At 40.9% G+C, this 21,954-nt stretch overlaps 1 protein-coding gene and 1 long non-coding RNA gene across 3 annotated transcripts in view; one reads left to right on the top strand and one right to left on the bottom strand.

Moving 5' to 3' along the window:
* The window catches only part of LOC139023843 (uncharacterized), a 21,771-nt gene extending 7,049 nt beyond the window's left edge, over positions 1-14,722 (bottom strand). Inside the window, exon 1 of the long non-coding RNA XR_011475028.1 lies at positions 13,936-14,722. This is a non-coding gene — a long non-coding RNA (uncharacterized lncRNA). The remainder of the gene's footprint in view (positions 1-13,935) is intronic.
* LOC111960028 (butyrophilin subfamily 1 member A1) lies at positions 9,152-21,954 on the top strand. Of its 2 annotated transcripts, XM_023981895.2 has the most exons (11): positions 9,152-9,256; positions 9,633-9,712; positions 16,561-16,899; positions 17,970-18,260; positions 19,231-19,350; positions 19,469-19,495; positions 19,636-19,671; positions 19,787-19,813; positions 19,913-19,939; positions 20,060-20,089; positions 20,481-21,954. In XM_023981895.2, exons 1-11 carry the CDS (start codon positions 9,195-9,197, stop codon positions 21,008-21,010), a joined length of 1,569 nt encoding a protein of 522 aa, XP_023837663.1. In that variant the 5' UTR covers positions 9,152-9,194; the 3' UTR covers positions 21,011-21,954. The 2 variants fall into 2 exon arrangements, with proteins under 2 accessions (XP_023837663.1, XP_023837664.1); XM_023981896.2 differs by lacking the exons at positions 19,913-19,939; positions 20,060-20,089.

The following is a 21,954-nucleotide window of genomic DNA, read 5'->3' as shown; positions in this document are numbered from 1 at the left end:
ACACAATTATAATAAACATTCTATTTCCATGATCCCGAAAGTTCACCTAAGTCTTTTGATCTAAATCGCAATTGCAACCTTTGGTTAAAAATAAGGCATAGTATTTTTACCCTTGTTGTGGCAGTGTGGAGATGATCTCAAATGATTGCAGGAAATGCAGAAATTGATGGAAATGCAGGAAATGATTTAAGTTGAAGTTGAATTGAACAGTAGAAAACAATCAGAATGGCGAATGACCCATTGAAATAATTTAGAAAATTAACTCAGCAAAAAAAGAAACATCCTCTCACTGTCAACTGCGTTAATTTCAGCAAACTTTAACATGTGCAAATATTTGTATGAACATAACAAGATTCAACAACTGAAACTGAACAAGTTCCACAGACATTTGACTAACAGAAATTGAATAATGTGTCCCTGAACAAAGGGGGGTCAAAATCAAAACTAACAGTCAGCATCAGCTGCAAAATCTGGACCCCTACAAATCAGCTGGGCTAGACAATCTGAACCCTCTCTTTCTAAAATTATCTGCCGAAATTGTTTCAACCCCTATTACTAGCCTGTTCAACCTCTCTTTCATATTGTCTGAGATTCCCAAAGATTGGAAAAAGATGGTGCTGGCTAAAGCTAAAACTGGCGAGTGTAGAGAGTATAGAGATATTGTTATCCAAGTCGCACCAACGATGTTAGGATGAAACAGTCAGAGGTCACCAAGCGCAACATAGCTTCAGCGTGTAAATCAGCTAGAAAGATGTGTCAGCATCGAGTAATTGTCTCTGGCCCCCTCCCAGTTAGGGGGAGTGACGAGCTCTACAGCAGAGTCTCACAACTCAATCGCTGGTTGAAAACTGTTTTCTGCCCCTCCCAAAAGATAGAATTTGTAGATAATTGGCCCTCTTTCTGGGATTCACCCACAAACAGGACCAAGCCTGACCTGCTGAGGAGTGACGGACTCCATCCTAGCTGGAGGGGTGCTCTCATCTTATCTACCAACATAGACAGGGCTCTAACTCCTCTTGCTCCACAATGAAATAGGGTGCAGGCCAGGCAGCAGGCTGTTAGCCAACCTGCCAGCTTAGTGGAGTCTGCCACTAGCATAGTCAGTGTAGTCAGCTCAGCCATCCCCATTGAGACTGTGTCTGTGCCTCGACCTAGGTTGGGCAAAACTAAACATGGCGGTGTTCGCCTTAGCAATCTCATTAGGATAAAGACCTCCTCCATTCCTGCCATTAGTGAAAGAGATCGTGAAACCTCACATCTCAAAATAGGGCTACTTAAAGTTAGATCCCTCACTTCAAAGGCAGTTATAGTCAATGAACTAATCACTGATCATAATCTTTGATGTGATTGCCTGACTGAAACATGGCTTAAGCCAGATGAATTTACTGTGTTAAATGAGGCCTCACCTCCTGGTTACACTAGTGACCATATCCCCCGTGCATCCCGCAAAGGCGGGGGTGTTGCTAACATTTACGATAGCAAATTTCAATTTACAAAAAAAAAAAAATACGTTTTCGTCTTTTGAGCTTCTAGTCATGAAATCTATGCAGCCTACTCAATCACTTTATTAGCTACTGTTTACAGGCCTCCTGGGCCATATACAGCATTCCTCTCTGAGTTCCCTGAATTCCTATCGGACCTTGTATCATAGCAGATCATATTCAAATTTTTGGTGATTTTAATATTCATATGGAGAAGTCCACAGACCCACTCCAAAAGGCGTTCAGAGCCATCATCGACTCAGTGGGTTTGTCCAACATGTCTCTGGACCTACTCACTGCCACAGTCATACTCTGGACCTAGTTTTGTCCCATGGAATAAATGTTGTTGATCTTAATGTTTTTCCTCATAATCCTGGACTATCGGACCACCATTTTATTACGTTTGCAACAAATAATCTGCTCAGACCCCAACCAAGGAGCATCAAAAGTCGTGCTATAAATTCTCAGACTTCTAGGGAGTTTTTCCTAGCCACCGTGCTTCTACACCTGCATTGCTTGCTGTTTGGGGTTTTAGGCTGGGTTTCTGTACAGCACTTCGAGATATTAGCTGATGTACGAAGGGCTTTATAAAATAAACTTGATTGATTGATTGACTCTCTTCTCTGTATACATCAATGATGTCGCTCTTGCTGCTGGTGATCCTCTGATCCACCTCTATGCAGACGACACCATTTTGTATACCTCTGGCCCTTCTTTGGACACTGTGTTAACTAACCTCCAGACGAGCTTCAATGCCATACAACTCTCCTTCCGTGGTCTCAAACTGCTCTTAAATGCAAGTAAAATTAAATGCATGCACTTCACTGACATTCCTGTCTTGCAGGAAATCACGCACAGAACGAGCAGTATGGCTAGTGGCTTTTTCATGCTGGAGGGTCAAGTCAGGATGTGCCTGCAGGTAGGGTACCACATGAGGGAGGAGGATGTCTTCCCCTTAACGTACAGCATTGAGATTGCCTGCATTGACAACAAGTTCAGTCCGATAATGCTGTGACACACCGCCCCATATCATGATGACCCTCCACCTCCAAATGGATCCCGCTCCAGAGTATCGGCCTTGGTGTAACGCTCATTCCTTCAACGATAAACACGAATCTGACCGTCCCCCCTGGTGAGACAAAACCGAGCCCTTTTTGCCAGTCCTGTCTGGTCCTGGTCTAACTCGGGCAGTTGTTGTTGCCATCCTGTACCTGTCCCGCCGCAGGTGTGATGTTCGGATGTACCGATCCTGTGCAGGTGTTGTTACACTTGGTCTGCCACTGCGAGGACAATCAGCTGTCCATCCTGTCTCCCTGTAGCGCTGTCTTAGGAGTCTCACAGTACGGACATTGCAATTTATTGCCCATGCCACATTTGCAGTCCTCATGCCTCCTTGCAGCATGCCTAAGGCACGTTCACACAGATGAGCAGGGACTCTGGGCAACTTTCTTTTGGTGTTTTTCAGTAGATAGGTCAGTAGATAGGCCTCTTTAGTGTCCTTAGTTTTCAGAACTGTGACCTTAATTGCCTACCTTGTCTTAATGACCGTTGCACAGATGCATGTTCATTAATTGTTTAAACCCTTTACAATGAAGATCTGTTAAATTATTTGGAATTTAATGGATTATATTTGAAAGACAGGGTTTTGAAAAAGGGACGTTTCTTTTTTTGATGAGTTTATGTGTTGCCACCCTAGGGTCACACACTACTCATGAAGCAAATTTAGAACTTTTATTACTCAAAAACATAAAATACCGTCAAATACCGTCAGAAATGTTTAAAATACCATGATATGAAATGTTGGCCATTTCGCCTAGCCCTAAGTCAAGGACTGTTCTCTCTGCCTCCGCACGGCAAGCGGTACCGGAGTGCCAAGTCTAGGTCCAAGAGGCTTCTAAACAGCTTCTACCCCAAGCCATGAGACTCCTGAACATCTAATCAAATGGCCAGTCAGACTATTTGCCTATTTTTGACTATTTGACTATTTTCATGGTCCGTGCCCTTTAGGTGCCTTTTGGCAAATTCCAAGTGGGTTGTCATGTGCCTTACTGAGGAGTCTCTTCCGTCTGGCCACTCTACCATAAAGGGCTGATTGGTGGAGTGTTGCAGCGATGGTTGTTCTTCTGGAAGGTTATCCAGTCTCCACAGAAGAACTCTGGATCTCTATCAGAGTGACCAACGGGTTCTTGGTCACCTCCCTTCTTGGTGCTTCCACACTTATTTCACTTAAAAATGGAGGCCACTGTGTTCTTGGGGACCTTCAATGCTGCAGAATGTTTTGGTACCCTTCTCCAGATCTGTGCCTCGACACAATCCTGTCTCGGAGCTCTACTGGCACCTAAGAGGATGGCTGACGTTTTACATGCTCCTAACCAACTAACTTTGTTAGTTTTTTTGCGTTGTTTATAACTTATTTTTTTACTTACTGTGTACATAATGTTTCTGTTACAGTCTATTATGATAGAAAATAACTTCTGGGCATCAGAACAACAATTACTCACCATGAACTGGAAGAAGCTTTTTCCTTCAATGAGTACGACAAGAAGGATACACTGCTTTCCTGGGAACAGGGGCGCAGGTCAGGCTGCCTTCTGAGAATCCGTAGGCGAGTGAGTAAATTCCCACTGTCATCCATTCTACTGGCTAACATACAATCATTGGAAAATAAAATTGATGACCTACGATTACGATTATCCAGCAGGACATTAACTGTAATATCTTATGTTTCACTGAGTCGTGGCTAAACGACGACGCGGATAATATAGAGCTGGCGAGATTTTACATGTACCGGCAGAACAGAGAAGAAGCTAGGTGTGGGGGTGTGTGTCTTTTAGTTAATAACAGCTGGTACACAATGTCTAATATTAAAGAAGACTCGAGATATTGCTTGCCTGAGATAGAATACCTTATGATAAGATGTAGACCACACTATCTACCAAGAGAGTTCTCATCTATATTATTCGTAGCCATCTATTTACCACCACAGACCGATGCTGGCACTAAGACCGCTCTCAACCAACTTCATAAGGCCATAAGCAAACAAGAAAATGCTCATCCAGAAGCGGCGCTCCAAGTGGCGGGGGACTTTAATGCAGGCAAACTTAAATCAGTTTTACAAAATTTTAACCAGCATGTCACATGTGCAACCAGAGAAAAATTTAAAAAAAGAAAAACTCTAGACGACCTTTATTCCACACATAGAGATGCATACAAAGCTCTCCCCCGCCCTCCATTTGGCAAATCTAACCATAATTATATCCTCCTGATTCCGGCTTACAAGCAAAAACTAAAGCAGGAAGTACCAGTGACTCACTCAATACGGAAGTGGTCAGATGACGAGGATGCTTCGCTACAGGACTGTTTTGCAACCACAGACTGGAATATGTTCCGGGATTTATCCAATGGCATTGAGGAGTATACCACCTTAGTCATCAGCTTCATCAATMAGTGCATCGACGACGTCGGTCCCACAGTGACCGTACGTACATATCCCAACCAGAAGAAATGGATTACAGACAACATTCACATCGAGCTAAAGGCTAAGCTGACGTGTTCAAGAAGCGGGACACTAATCTGGACGCTTATAAGAAATCCCGCTATAGTGGTATCCAATTGGTAGTAGTTGCAGTCTTGTCTCATCACTGCAACTCCCGTAAGGACTCAGGAGAGGCAAAGGTCAAGAGCCATGCATCCTCCGAAAAACAACCCAACCAAGCCACACTGCTTCTTGACACAACACACATCCAACCCAGATCCCAGCCACACCAATGTGTCAGAGGAAACACAGTACACCTGGCAACCTGGTCAGGGTGCACTGCACCCGGCCCGCCACAGGAGTCGCTAGTGCACGATAACACAAGGATATTCCTGTCTGCCAAACCCTCCATAACCAAGACAACACTGGGCCCAGAATCTCTGATGGCACAGCTAGCACTGCGATGCAGTGCCTTAGACCACTGCGCCACCCGGCACGCCTCTAGTTTTTATATTACAAAGCACTTCATTTTAACATTGTACATGTTCAACAGTGGGGGAGACACTGAGGCAGATTAGAGAGGACACAATAATGGTCCGCAGCCTGGAATGTAGGCCTAACATCAGTTGGAACTACCACCTTAGTCACAGCCTTGGCAAGGCTGTATAAGATTATTTTAAACATTTATTTAACTAGGCAAGTCAGCAAAGAACAAATTCTTACTTACAATGATGGCCTACACCGGCCAAACCCTCACAACGCTGGGACAAATGTGCCCCGCCCTATGGGACTCCCAATCATGGCCGGTTGTGATACAGCCTGGATTCAGTCCAGAGTGTCTGTGGTGACGCATCAAGCACTGACATGCAGTGCCTTAGACCGCTGCGTCACTCGGGAGCACAATAAACAGGGATAAAAGATGATGAGGCAAATTAAGGAAATTAAGGAATAGACGTCCTTGGTCAAAGGTCCCATGATACACCTGACAGAGAATGTAAAAGCATTTTGGAATTCAGTAAGCTATGATAATCATTAACCAATCAAATGATACCATTCCTTTATACAGTATAAACGCAATGCTAATTTTGGATTTACATTTATGAGTGTTGAGGCAGACAATTTACATAAATGAGTTGTTCTACTAAGACAACGATACACTCACTATACATTCAAAACCCAACTGTTGAATGCAAACCTAGTTATGCTATATACGGTGACGGCMAAATAAATTGACACCCTTGCACATTTATATTTCTTCTCAAATAAGTTGAAATTGAAAAAGATTTTGGTCCACATTGTTATATTTTCAACATCATTACAGAAACTATTTTAAGCAGTTTTTTAAAACTTAAGTTTACAATTTTAATTTAGAAATTAAAAACAAATTGCATGGACAAAAAAATAGCACCCAAGAGCTTAAACGCTGGCTAGACCGGGCACGCCATTGCGCGCATGTTGGTTGTGTCCATCCACACCAGAGGAAATCGGGACTCACAGTTTGAAATATCAAAATGAACTCTGAAGCAACTATATTAATTTTGGGACAGGTCGAAACACATGAAACATTCATGGACATTTAGCTAKCTAGCTTGCTGTTGCTAGTTMATTTGTCCTGGGATATAAACCTTGTGTTGTTATTTTACCTGAAATGCACAAGGTCCTTTTTTTCATGATCTTTGTAGAATTTTGACCCATTTTGAGTCACACWAAATAATTGTTGTTCTCTACGCCAACAATTAATCCACAGATAAAAAGGGAAACCTAGTTAGTTTCTAGTAATCTATCCTCCTTCAGTCTTCTTCTTCTGTAGATTTTAAATGKCGKTTGGCAACCAACGTTAAGGTTCATTACGGCCACCAACTGGACCGGAGTAGGGACCTCAGTTCATCTTTCGATCACCCACGTGGGTATATGCKCATAAAAACCAATGAGCAGATGAGAGACGCGGGGCTTGCAGAGCATCATGCATCAAAAATAAAACCAAGTTCTATGTTAGCGCCTGGCTATGTAGACGCTCGTTGACGCGCGCAAGCAGTTTGGATGAAATATGTGAATAACGTGTGTACATTTATTTTGCAACGCTCGCACAAGCAACGTGGGTGGTGTGGTCATCATATTATACTTGGCCAAAATCTGTGTGGAGTCTTGGGTGCTAATAATTTCCCTATTATAAATCAAAATTATAAACTTCAGTTTCAAAAACCTACATTGCTTCTGAAATGCTGAAAATCCAAGAACTATGTCTGAAGACCAAATTTATTTTTCAATTTACACATAAATAGTATTTTAGAAGAAACAGGGAATTATTTAAGAGAAATGCTAATATAGTACTAATATATTTGGCAGCAACTGTATATAGTTGTACATATACTGAACAAAAATATAAATGTAACATGTAAAGTGTTGGTCCCATGTTTAATGAGCTGAAATGTTAGATATTCACAAAGCTTATTTCCCTCAAATGTTGTGCACACATTGGTTTACATCCCTGTTAGTGAGCATTTCTCCTTTACCAACATAATCCATCCACCTGACAGGTGTGGCATATCAAGAAGCTGATTAAAAAGCATGATCATTACACAGGTGCACCTTGTGCTGGGGACAAAAAAGGCCACTCTAAAATGTGCAGTTTTGTCACACAACACAATGCCACAGTTATCCCTATTTTGAGGGAGTGTGCAATTGGCAAACTTATCTGCATACTCGTCATCCTCACCAGGTTCTTCACCTGACTGCAGTTCGGCATTGTAACCGACTTCAGTGGGCGAATGCTCACCTTCGATGGCCACTGGCACGCTGGAGAAGTGTTCTCTTCACTGATGAACCCTGATTTCAACTGTCCCGGGCAGATGGCAGACAGCGTGTATGGGATTGTGTGTGTGCCCGATAGTGGCGGTGGGGTTATGGTATGGGCAGACATAAGCTACGGACAACAAACACAATTGCATTTTATTGATGGCAACTTGAATGCACAGAGATACCGTGACGAGATGCTGAGGTCTATTTATCATGCCATTCATCCGTCGCCATCACCTCATGTTTCAGCATGACAATGCACAGCCCCATACTGCAAGGATCTGGACACATTTCCTGAAAGATGAAAATGTCCCAGTTCTTCCATGGCCTGCATACTCACCAGACATGTCACCCATTGGAGCATGTTTGTGATGTTCTTGATCGACGTGTACGATAGTGTGTTCCAGTTCCCCGCGGATATATACAGCAACTTCGCACAGCCATTGAAGAGAAATGGGAAAACATTCCACAGGCCACAATCAACAGCCTGATCAACTCGAAGGAGATGCGAAGGAGATGTGTTGCGCTGCATGAGGCAAATGGTGTTCACACTAGTTACTGACTGGATTTCTAATCCATGTCCCTACTTTCTTGTTGTTGTTGGTATTTGTGACCAACAGATGCATATCTGTATTCCCAGTCATGTGAAATCCATAGATGAAGGCCTAGTTAATTTATTTCAATTGAGTGACTTCCTTATAAGAACTGTAACTTAGTAAATTCTTTCAAATTGTTGAATGTTGCGTTCATATTATTGTTCAGTGTATATACTGTACATAGTACCAGTCAAAACATTTGGACACACCAACTCATTCAAGGTTTTTTTTGTGTTATTTCAAAGTATTGATGTCTTCACTATTATTCTAGATCAAAGAAAATAGTAAAAAAATTAAGAATAGAATCTTAGAATGATTAGGTGTGTCCAAACTTTTACTGATACTGTATATATTATGAAAACCTTTTTTGTTTTCTCTCGAGCTGTTTTTGACAATGAGATGAATGATTAATATCCACCTATATATACTTTGGCATGATGGAATTAAAAAATATACTATAATGAAATATTCCAACAACAGTCACTAGATTAATTGCCAAAATATATTTTAACCTGGCTTCATGTTTAACTAACAATTACAACATTCACAGCAGGATAACCACACATTGTAACAAACTGGTGTATTAGAGAATCTGAACATGAACTGCTCTCACATGACCCCTGCAGCAGCCTGTAGAGGGGGCTTGTTTACCATACATCTGGGAGCTACAATATGAATACGTTATACTTTAACATACATGATAAATTAATCTAAAGAATATTAATACCTATGTACATGTTAAGACAGCTTTAACAATAAATGAAAACCATACTATATTCTATCTTTTGAAATGTGTTTTCCCTCCTAAATGTCCAAGTGGGTGTGTGTTACAGTCATTGATGGAAAATGAAAGTGTTCTCATATCTACAACTGACTCTCCGGTATACTTTCCTGGTGCCAGCAGTCAGGTAAGAGGCTCTAGTGAATTAATGGCTAAAACATTTTATAAATAGGTATTTTCTGTTTCAAAAAAGTTGGCGTGTAATGAAAATCTAATGGTGGATTTTTTTAGGTGTCCGTTACATATTTCCATTGTATATTTTGACCATACCTTTAGTCTTGGCATTGAACTAAAACACATTGCTTCACTTCTATTAGTTTCTGTGCTTCAACTGTCATGAAAGTAAACACAATATTTGAATTATTATTTATTTTTTATAAGCAAACATTAGTCAGATGGGATTGTGAATTAAAAACAAACAAATGGTATAATGCGACGGGATATATTATGTTATGACTTGGCAAATGCAATGATTAACAGAACCTGGTTTGTTTCCCTGACAGATGCGTAATGGAACCTTTGATTCACAAAGTCTGTTTGCTAACTTTTCTCGTCGTCTTCGATGCCACTTCATCTGTTGCAGGTAATAAATATTACAAGCATATACTGTGTTAGTTCAGACATGTAAAAAATGATGTTAACTTTTATTTCCAATTATTTCGCTGTTTCTGACAACATATACAATAGAATATCCTGTCTGTTGTTGATTTGTGAATTGGATAAAACCTTTTTTCTTTACATAATGCTTGAAAGTGAAGCTCAGTTTGGGGTTTTCATTGATTGTGATGTTTTGGGGTTCCGTGTGGCTCAGTTAGTAGAACATGGTGCTTGCAATGCCAGGGTTGTGGGTTAAATTCCCACGAGGGCCAAGTATGTAAAATATGTAGTGACATTAAACTTTGATTACATTTTTTTTTTTTTATCTGAATTTATTTGATATGGCTAAAAATTACTTTCTGATTGAAAAAAGGCCTCCAATGGGGTACAGATTGATTGCATCCCTTAATATAAATTAGCAAAAAAGACTATAAACTAATTAATACAAATAAATCAAATCAAATCAAATCAAATTTTATTAGTCACATACACATGGTTAGCAGATGTTAATGCGAGTGTAGCGAAATGCTTGTGCTTCTAGTTCCGACAATGCAGTAATAACCAACAAGTAATCTAACCTAACAATTCCACAACTACTACCTTATACACACACAAGTGTAAAGGGATAAAGAATATGTACATAAAGATATATGAATGAGTGGTGGTACAGAACGGCATAGGCAAGATGCAAGTAGATGGTATAGAGTACGGTATATACCTATGAGATGAGTACTGTAGGGTATGTAAACATAAAGTGGCATAGTTTAAAGTGGCTAGTGGTACATGTATTACATAAAGATGGAAAGATGCAGTAGATGATATAGAGTACAGTATATACATATGAGATGGGTAATGTAGGGTATGTAAACATTATATTAAGTGGCATTGTTTAAAGTGGCTAGTGGTACATTTTTACATAATTTCCATCAATTCCCATTTTTTAAAGTGGCTGGAGTTGAGTCAGTATGTTGGCAGCGGCCGCTAAATGTTAGTGGTGGCTGTTTAACAGTCTGATGGCCTTGAGATAGAAGCTGTTTTTCAGTCTCTCGGTCCCTGCTTTGATGCACCTGTACTGACCTCGCCTTCTGGATGATAGCGGGTGAACAGGCAGTGGCTTGGGTGGTTGTTGTCCTTGATGATCTTTATGGCCTTCCTGTGAATCGGGTGGTGTAGGTGTCCTGGAGGGCAGGTAGTTTGCCCGGTGACGCGTTCTGCAGACCTCACTACCCTCTGGAGAGCCTTACGGTCGTGGGCGGAGCAGTTGCCGTACCAGGCGGTGATACAGCCCGACAGGATGCTCTCGATTGTGCATCTGTAGAAGTTTGTGAGTGCTTTTGGTGACAAGCTGAATTTCTTCAGCCTCCTGAGGTTGAAGAGGCGCTGGCTGCGCCTTTTTCACCACGCTGTCTGTGTGGGTGGACCAATTCAGTTTGTCCGTGATGTGTACACCGAGGAACTTAAAACTTTCCACCTCTCCACTACTGACCCGTCGATGTGGATAGGGGGTGCTCCCTCTGCTGTTTCCTGAAGTCCACAATCATCTCCTTTGTTTTGTTGACGTTGAGTGTGAGGTTATTTGGCAGGGTCTACAGTCAATCACGGATTACAAAAAGAAAACCAGCCCCGTGCGGACCAGGATGTCTTGCTCCCAGACAGGCTAAACAACTTTTTTGCCCGCTTTGAGGACAATACAGTGCCACTGACACGGCCCCTACCAAAACCTGCGGGCTCTCCTTCACTGCAGCCGAGGTGAGTAAAACATTTAAACGTGTTAACCCTCGCGAAGGCTGCAGGCCCAGACGGCAGTTCCATTCGGCGTCCTCAGATGCATGGCGCAGACCGAGCTGGCTGGTGTGTTCGGACATATTCAGCAGTTCCTTATCGCAGTCTGCTGTTCGCCAGACAGCTGGCTGTGTGTCAAGAGGGCCACTCATTGTATCCTGTACCCAAGAAAGCTAAGGTACTGAGCTAAAATCGACTACCTTGCCCTCCCGTGCGACTTATCCCAGCTTCACTCGCCATCATGAGTCCTTTGCAGAGACTAGATCTCAAGGAGACATACATACACCTCCACCCACTACCCGGACACCCGTAGACCCACTCCAATTTGTCTTATGCTTTGACAGACGAGCCCACATAGGTCCACAAGGACAGCGCAATGTATATACGTGGGACGCAACTCGCAACCAGCACTGCACACTGCCCTAACCATCTGAAACAGAGGAACACCCATGTGAGAATGCTGTTCATCGATTACGCTCAGCATTTAACACCATAGTACCTCAAAACTCGTCATCAAGCTCGAGACCCTGGGTCTCGACCGCTCCTGTGGCAACTGGGTTCCTGGCACTTCTGACGGGCCCCCACCAGGTGGAGGGTAGTGAACAACATCTCCACCCGCCGCCGTCTGATCCTCAACACTGGGGCCCACAAGGGTTGCGTTCTGAGCCCTCTCCTGTAACTCCCTGTTCACCCCACGACTGGCGCTGGCCATGCACGCCTCCAACTCAATCATCAAGTTTTGCGATGACACTACAGTGGTAGGCTTGATTACCAACAACGACGAGACGGCCTTCGGAGCGAGGGAGGAGGTGAGGGCCTCGGAGTGTGGTTGTCAGGAAAATCAAATCAAATCAATCAAATTTTATACAGTAATAAACAATCTCTTTTTGTAATCGGTGATTGACTGTAGAGCCCTGCCAGCAACTACCTCTTGTGTCTGAGCTGTTGAATTGTCGCGACTCGATTTTGTCTCTGTACTGGACTTAGGCCTGTTGTTATGCCTGCGGAGAGAATGGCTTACACTGTTTGTATTCGGTCATGCTTCCGGTCACCTTGCCCTGGTTAAAAGCAGTGGTTGCGCTTTCAGTTTCACGCGAATGCTGCGTCAATCCACGGTTTCTTGGTTTGGGAATGTTTTAATCGTTGCTGTGGGTACGACATCGTCAATGCTCCTAATGAACTCGCTCACCGAATCAAGCATATGTCGTCAATATTGTTGTTGGACGCAATGCGAACATATTCCAATCCGCGTGATCGAAGCAGTCTGTGAAGCGTGGAATGCAGATTGGTCGGACCAGCGTTGAACAGACCTGAGCGCGGGAGCTTGTTGTTTTTATGTTTCTGTTTGTGGGCTGGAATCAACAAAAATGGAGTCGTGGTCAGCTTTCCGAAAGGGGGGCGGGGGAGGGCCTTATATGCGTCGCGGGAAATTAGTATAACAATGATCTAGGGTTTTTCCAGCCCTGGTAGCACAATCGATATGCTGATAGAATTTAGGGAGTTTTGTTTTAGATTAGCCTTGTTAAAATCCCCAGCTACGATGAATGCAGCCTCAGGGTGTGTGGTTTCAGTTATACAAAGAGTCGATAAAGTTCGTTCAGGGCCTTCGATGTGTCTGCTTGGGGGGGAATATATACGGCTGTGATTATGATTGAAGAGAATTCCCTTGGTAGATAATGCGGTCGACATTTTATGTGAGGAGTTCTAGATCAGGTGAACAGAATGACTTGATTCCTGTGTGTTGTTATGATGATCACACCACGTCTCGTTAATCATAAGGCATACCCCCGCCCTCTTCTTACCAGAAAGATGTTTGTTTCTGTCGGCGCGATGCATGAAGAAACCAGCTGGCTGCAACCGACTCCGTTAGCGTCTCTTGAGTTAGCCATGTTTCCCGTGAAGCAGAGCACGTTGCAATCCCTGAGTCTCTCTGGAATGCTACCCGTGCTCGGATTTCATCAACCTTATTGTCAAGAGACTGGACATTGGCGAGTAGTATGCTAGGAGTAGGAGCGCGATGTGCCCGTCTCCGAAGCCTGGCCAGGAGACCGTAGCTCGTTTGCCCCTTTTACGGCGTCGCACAGGGTCGCCGGCTGGGATCAGATCCATTGTATTGGGTGGAAGGCAAAACACTGGATCCGTTTCKGGAAAGTCATATTCCTGGTAGGAACGATGATGAGTTGACGTTAATCGTATATTCAGTAGTTCCTCCCGACTGTATGTAATGAAACCTAAGATTACCTGGGGTACCGATGTAAGAAATAACACATAAAAAAACAAAATACTGCATATTTTCCAAGGAACGCGAAGCGAGGCGGCCATCTCGTTTCGGCGCCGGATGTTGAGGAAATACTGAACTATATTGTGTTCTCAGTGATTAAAAACATAAATGCACTGAGTGTACAAAACATTAAAACATAGACTGACCTGATGAATCCAGGTGAACACTATGATCCCTTATTGATGTAATTTGTTAAATCCACTTCAATCAGTGTAAATGAAGGAGAAGAGACAGGTTAGGAAAGATTTTTAAGCCTTGAGACAATTGAGACATGGTTTGTGTGTGTGTGCCATTCAGAGGGCGAATGGGCAAGACAAAAGATTTAAGTGCATTTGTACAGGCTATGGTAGTAGGTGGTGTGTGTCAAGAACTGCAACGCTGCTGGGTTTTTCACGCTCAACAGTGAAAAAAAGAAGCTTTGAGAATTTCCAGCCTATTGTGTTGAAAATAGGGTCACTACAAGAGGCTTTGATGTACACTAGTGGAATCTGCTGGTGAAAATAATTTAGAATAGCCAAATTACTATAGATGATGTTGCACATGCCGTAGCACGTGCACGTCTACCGAAACCAATACCAAACCAATCAGGTGTTTGATCAACGAAACAAAGCTTTGGATTGATCATGTGCTTCTGTTAAAGTGATACATCCATCGGCACACTGCTTCAAAATAAACTGCTTAGCGTTGTCGACGCAGGTTCCAACCGTAGCATCACTACTGTTACCTTGCTACAAGTGGGTTATTGTACAATTCACAGTAACAATGACATGGTGACTAGCTAAGAGGACTAAAAAAGACTACATTAACTGGGATGACATTCCCTCTTACGGGACACCAAAAATACATAACTGAAAGCCACGCCCACAATAAGCTACACCTGCAATCTTCTGATAGGCTGCCACTGCTACAGATTGCTGCCAATCAGCAAGTGACACCCATCCACTTTAGGCAAAGTTCAAAAAGGTATTCTTGGCAATATATGCATAGCCAATCTACTTTATATACACAGACCTGGTGGCGCAGCAGGAACTTCAGGTAGTTATCAACCAAGAGGTTGTCAGTCCCAAGTGAGGTTGTCCCAAGTAATCAGCATACCCCAGCTTAATGTCCATCAACACCTTAACTTAGCTGTAAAAATACAGTAACTTGTTTTAGATTTAACGTATTTTCACCGCACCTAGACAAAAACCTCCAGTGGACCATGACACAATGTTCTAAGCATTGTAATGAACATGTAATGTTCTCACATGTTGTCACGTGTAGTTTCATGTTATCACGTTGCTTCAAATGTTGTCACATGTTATCATATTAACTTCACATAAAATCACGTGATCACACGTGAAATTCATGTGGTTATTTTGTAAGGTATCCTTTGTCTGCGTTTATGGCCTGCTCTCTTCTATTCAAACCACTGGTTTTCAATGGCATACATGTCCAAAAACTGGGATGGCTATTGCAAAATGTAAATTTTGTGTTCAATTAACAATTTCTTTGTAGATTTTGATGTGTGCTTGGGGTTATTGTCTTGCTGGAAGATCCACTTGCGGTCAAGTTTCAGCAACCAGGTTTTTAGCAAAAATGTCCTGGTACTTTGTAAAGTTAATGATGACGTTGATCTTAACAAGTGCCCAACGAGCAATGGAAGCAAAATAGCCCCATAACATCAAAGATCCACCACAATATTTTATTTTAAGGATTACGTATTTCCTTTATATCCATTGTTCTTTCAAAGACCAAACCAACCGCTGGTGTGCATTGCCAAAGAGTTCTATTTTTATGTAATCTAACCATAGCACCGCCTGGAGTTAAATGCTAAACTGCATTGGCACTTGGATTGGAACCAGTGCTATGGTCATATCACACAAAAATAGAGGACTTACACCAGCAGTGAGTTTGGCCTTCGAAATAACAGTGCAGCAGAGTCATTTAGAGAAAGGCTTATGTAGAATAGACATTAGATGTGAAATTAGTATTTGGTTTAACGTTGAACAAGTCTGTACCTCAGTTGTCCTGATACCAGCGTCCTGTTATTGGTTAATACACAAAAATACTGCTACTCAGACTCAGAAGTTACTCATTAACAGTTGTCATTTATTTGTTTTAATCTTGTCATCATTATTTGCCTATTGTGTGGACTTTGTTATAGATTTTCACATGACAAAGACCTCTTTTTCCATCTCATATAGAAAAATACTGTATATATTACTTACTATTTCTCTGAGCTAATGTATTAGTATTAAGTAATTGTACTTTTTTTGCTTACAATATACAGATTTAGGATCTTAATTAGAGCCAGCTTCCTACAATAGGAAAATACTATTGTGCAGCAGAAGGAAATGTGAATTATTATGTTGATTATAATTTATTAACAATTTTGTGGAGGGTGATACATTTTTTGTTAGGGCAAATCAAGTTTGAAGCTTCAAAGTGGAAATTACAAACTTTAGAAGCATTTTTTTTCAACTCAAATTAACTATAAGTTTGCATTTCCTGCATTGCGGGACAATTATTGTAACAAAAGAGTGATCAAATTAAGGTCCTGCATCTGTAGATCACTATTTGTATTATTTATTTTATTCAGTCTTTTTGCTCATCTTTATCAAGGGATCCAATTATATTCAGGGCACTGATGGTTTAGCACTGGTAAAAGAGAACTGTAAAGATGTAACTGCCTTTGTGATCAATATGAGCCGCTCTTATCTTTGTGACCTTCACACCCCATACTTCCTACCTTCTGTAACACTTTCTCCTCTCCTCCTCTCTCCCTCCAGACCTCAGCCTCATAGTCCCTCCTGACCCTGTAGTTGCCTCTGCTGGTGATGACATCATCCTTCCCTGTCATCTCTCTCCTCAAAGTAGTGCTGTTGCCATGGATATCAGGTGGTTTAAGGAGGGAGAATTCACTAACCCCCTGTATTTGTATAAGAGCAGAACGGGGGAAGAGGGAAAGGGCTATAAGGGCAGAGTAAGTCTGTTCACCCAGGAGCTGGAGAGAGGCAACATATCGCTGCTGTTGAAGAATGTCAAGGTGTCAGATATGGGACGCTACAAATGTCAAGCCAGCCACTTGGATTGGATCCAGGAACCAGCCGTTGTGCTACAAGTTACAAGTAACCAAAGCTTATCAAGAGCCTAACAATTATCCAATGGAGACCCACAGTGGTGGTGTAATAATACCCATAAAACCTAGCGGTAAAACAGGGAATAGGTTCCAATCGTTTTTCCACCATTCATTTTTCCCTAAGGGGATTTTTAGAAACACTTAAATTAAGGGATGTGTTTTGTGTAGACTAACCCTGGTATAACAATTTGATTTACAATGAAATCTCTTTCGGGAAAGGTGACTTTTATCAATATATTCGGCTCTATTTAATCTCAGATTCAAAAATGCTAATTGGGATCAAAGTAGACCTCATGCAAGACTACAAATCCCTGCAAGCTCCGGCAAGTCATCTCTAGCTGACACCTTTTGCTAACAGGTATTGTGTCAATTTAAAACTTGCCCGAGACAGTTCAAAGAATACATTTTAAAGAAATGTTACCAATTTATTAGTACATTTAACTAACATTAGATAGTTAATCCAGAGATTCTTACCTTTGGCCCAATTCGTCAGTGTCGTCCAGATCATCATGGCATTTGTAATTCGTTATGATAGCCACATTAGCAGCTAAGTAGCATTTAATTTGTTATTGGTAAATACATGTAAATACATTGATAAAAGTCACCTTGTTATCAAAACGTCATGCCAGGGTAAGCCTACAGGAAACACAGCCCTTATTTTAAGTGTTTCTAAAATCCCCTAGGGGGAAAATGTATGGTGGAATAACAATTAGAACCCTTTGCCTGTTTAATCGCTAGGTTTTATGGGTATAATGACTCATACTGTGGAACTCTATTGTCAATGGTGTCTTACCAAATTTAGACAGAATTGGTAAAAGAGATCTGATTCGTCTTTGAGTTTTTCCTGAAGATGTTGACATGCTGAATCTTAGAGAAGACAACAACTGACAGTAGATGTTTAAAATTAGGCAGTTCAGGATAATCAGAAGCTACGCAGGAACTTTCTCGTTTTGTCTGTTGACAACTCTTTGATCTAGACTAGCCTTGGCAGAGCCACATAAAATCATTTTTGGAATATCTTCCTGATGTATATACAGTAATTCCACCCTTGGTTATCAGAGCAGGGCAGTGTCCCCAGGATCTCCATGATGAAGCACCACAGAGTGTTCATCCAGCTCAGCTGCAGCTCAGAGAACTGGTTCCCAGAGCCTCACATGCTGTGGACAGACAGCAGTGGGAAGGAGATCACCTCAGCAGAGACAGAGAGACCCAAACAGAAGGAGGGGGGTGTCCTGTACTCCATCACCAGTCACATGAGAGTAGGGATGGACCAACTGGAGGGGGTCACATGTGTGGTAATGTCAAAGGACCGGGGAACCAAGATGGAGTCTACATCACTGCAGATGACTGGTGAGTTTAGGCACTACAATGTAGGGCCAAGTAGCCACAAACAAGTGTAAAAAATGGAAACTACTGTTGATATGACATAGGATCGATCTTGACTTTGGTTCCATTTTCATGATCTAGATGTACTGCTGTGTACAGGGTTTTCTCATTACTTTTTGTAGGGCCATTGCCAAGTAGCATTAGATCCATACTCATGGGAACAACTGGGTCTGTGGAGATCTGAGCTTCAGTCAGATGTTAAAGTGATATATAACTCATGTCACTGCAGACCTCAAAATGTGTCTAATTTCACAATGAGTCAATCATTCCAGGTCATCTGTTATGTAGATATATACCCGCAATACCAAATGAATGTGAAAAATAGGCATTGCCTAATTGCATTATTGCAGACTGTGGGTCAAGCAGCTTCCTATGCAGACGTTTGCTAGGACGTGGAGTTACCACAGCATTAGACCACTTTTGAGTTCTGAAAACATTTGACAAACTTTTATTTTAGAGTGAAGTATCTACAGTTATTAACGTCTGTAAAAACCGGCAAGTTTAAACCAGAACATGAAGCATGATTCCTAAACCAAGGAACATCACCAGGGTGACATGAATGTTTCTAAACCCAATCATCAATCATGATCCATATACATTGAACATGAATATAAATACAACATGTAAAGTGTTGGTCCCATGTTTCATGAGCTGAAATAAAAATACATTTTCCATGCGCACAAAAAGCTTATTTCTCTCAAATTCTGTGCACAAATCTATGTACATCCCTGTTTGTGAGCATTATTTCAATTGACTGATTTCCTCATATGAACTGAAACTCAGTAAAATCATTGAAATTGTTGCATGTTGCATTTATATTTTGTTCAGTATAGTTGGGTAATGTTAAACTAGAGTATTTTTTAAGTATTTTCTAAAGAGATTTAGGAAATTGCACCCAAAACGGACCTCTGACCCTGATTGTATCTTGTTACAGAGGAGTTCTACCTCAGCAGTCTGCCTGACCGCGTCTACATCTCTGCGTTTGTGATTCCTGTGTTTCTGGCACTGGTGTGTATCACTGCATCAGTGCTCTTTGTCATGCATCAGAAAAGAGGTTGGTCTCTCTTTCTATTTTAATAAGAACGAATTTAGTATTTCTCTTGAACATCTCTATTCACATGATAAGGGTTTCACAGATCATTGAATTTAAGAGATATGTTTTCAACTTCCAGATATTCAGGAGAAACTGAAGCCTATTAGTAAGATCAAATATGTTTACTTTCATTAACTCACTTATTTAACGCATCAATAATTAATTTCATGAAATAACAGATTTGTAGTATTCAAAATCCAAAAGTTTAACAGAATGTTTTTTCTTCTTTACTGTTCATCATTACAGATGAAGTCAAAGCAGAACTAAAAAAGAAGAATAACGGTATCTAAAATGATTCCACAATGTGAATATATGAAGTATTAAGCTCGGTTTAACTCAATCTTTGTATGGTTTCATATGGATTTTCTCAGAAAGATTAACGATGTTCCTTTTACAGAACTCACCAAAAAAGATCAGTTATTTGGTATGTATATCGTGCTATACATATATGTGACATTATTTGGTTCATTAATATCAAATGCAGAATAATGTACAGTAAAAAAGTCATTTTGTATCAACACAGGAATAGCTGGAACAATTCCAGACACCGGTAACTATATGCTCTTTTCMCAAGTCAATGTGAAATCATTTGATTATTTCCCATTATATCCCATATAGTTTTGTTCATGAGACCCATTATGTAAAACATGAATTACCTCTTTCTATACAGTTTGGACCTTAATGGTGTCTCATCATGCAGGTGACACACACACACACACACACACAATGTATTTGAAGAGACAACTTACATATTTACTACATGTATTACTTTTGGGCAAATGTCTAGCACACACCAGGTTCATTTCAACAGTCAAGTGTTATAGCTTTCTTCAACAGTCAAGTGTTATAGCTTTCTTCAACAGTCAAGTGTTATAGCTTTCTTCAACAGTCAAGTGTTATAGCTTTCTCAACAGTCAAGTGTATAGCTTTCTTCAACCAGCAAGATGTTATAGCTTTCTTCAACAAGTCAAGGTATAGCTTATCTTCAACAGTCAAGTGTTATAGCTTTCTTCAACAGTCAAGTGTTATAGCTTTCTTCAACAGTCAAGTGTTATAGCTTTCTTCAACAGTCAAATATGTATTTCTTTCAGTGCATGTGACTCTGGACCCTGACACTGCAAACCCCAAACTCACTCTATCTAACGATAATAAATCTGTCAAGTTTGGAGACCTACGGAGAGAAAGGGACACTGGGAAGAGATTTGAGGAAAAGCAGTGCGTCTTGGGAATGGAGGGATATGATACAGGTAAACATTACTGGGAGGTTGACCTGGGAGAGAAGACTCAGTGGAGTGTTGGAGTCGCCCAGGACCGAGAGAAGAGAGGTTCAAACATCCAAATGATTCCAGAGAATGGCTACTGGAGCATACGTTTGGAAAACGGTGTATTGAAAACAGTTGAAAAGCCTCTTAATGTCCTTCCCATTGAACTGAAACCTGTGAAGCTGGGGGTGTTAGTGGACTATGAGGAGGGGAAGATAGTATTTTTCAACGTTGAGAAGAGATGCCACATCCACTCCTTCACTGGAACATTTACCAAGAAACTCTATCCGTTCTTTGGTCCTTTGATTGATTGTGAAGAGGAACTCAAAATCTCACCCGTTCCTCAAGCTGAAAAGTGAATCTATATAAGATTGCAGTTGTCAGGCAAGTCCATATCATTTTATGTTCTTTCTTTGGTTACAACTGCCTGCGCCTTTATTAGTACTCTAAAACCCCCAAACTCTCTGTGGTTTTATTCAACCATGGAGAAAATAACTGATGCGTAAAGTGCAATGCAGATTATCTTCCATGGTTTGAGCAAATATTTAGCTTTAGCAATTATCAACTTTGTGAAGATTGAGTTACTTTAATCTTTTACTTCTTATATCCCACACAAATTGATCTGAGTGATTTGAGATGTAACGTTTTCCCCTTTTTCGTAGTTGTACTGTTTTCTAATGTTTAAGATGTAACTGTATACATCCATTAAAATCTCTGTTTTGATTCTGTATACACTCACTGTTTGTAAATTGAGTATCCTTTGCTGTAGTGATGTATAGACTAACGTATTCCGTTTTGTCATATTCATTTATCATATTTTAATGTTCATATTGTATAGCCATAGTTCTTTTAAAAACAAATCAAAGAATCTCTTTATATCCCAGACTGTTTGAACTAGCATGTTGGTAGAAATATCTGTAATGATAATATGGTGCAACTAGATGTTACACTGGACAACTAACTACAGGCTTCACTGGGTCAATATATTGTGTATCTCTGGCTAACTAGCTTGTATTCTTGGTCATTGTAAACATTATTATCTTTCCAATGACCAAGATAGTATTTTTAATGTGACGGATCATTACCAAACTTGTCAAAACAACTACTTATTAGCCAGTAGAAGCTAATTGTTTCTCTCAATCCTAGTAATCAATAGACCTACATCCAGATACCAAATAAGATCTTGTATTTTTCACAAATCAACATTTCATGTTTTAAAACAAAAATAGGTGTTCAATGTCACACAATAAACTCCTGAAATAATGAATGTATAATACATTAATAAAGAATATGGAAAACAACA

The sequence above is a fragment of the Salvelinus sp. IW2-2015 genome, linkage group LG37 (genome assembly GCF_002910315.2).
Source record: "Salvelinus sp. IW2-2015 linkage group LG37, ASM291031v2, whole genome shotgun sequence".
NCBI lineage: Eukaryota > Metazoa > Chordata > Actinopteri > Salmoniformes > Salmonidae > Salvelinus > Salvelinus sp. IW2-2015.
This window is presented reverse-complemented; position numbering and strand designations above follow the sequence as displayed.

What these genes read in the sequence shown, in the direction of transcription:
- LOC111960028 (XM_023981895.2), top strand. Translation starts at nt 9,195, where the DNA reads ATGAAAGTGTTCTCATATCTACAACTGACTCTCCGGTATACTTTCCTG. An exon ending in TGCCACTTCATCTGTTGCAG is followed by an intron (nt 9,713 to 16,560) that starts GTAATAAATATT and finishes CTCTCCCTCCAG; the next exon opens with ACCTCAGCCTCATAGTCCCT. An exon ending in TACATCACTGCAGATGACTG is followed by an intron (nt 18,261 to 19,230) that starts GTGAGTTTAGGC and finishes ATCTTGTTACAG; the next exon opens with AGGAGTTCTACCTCAGCAGT.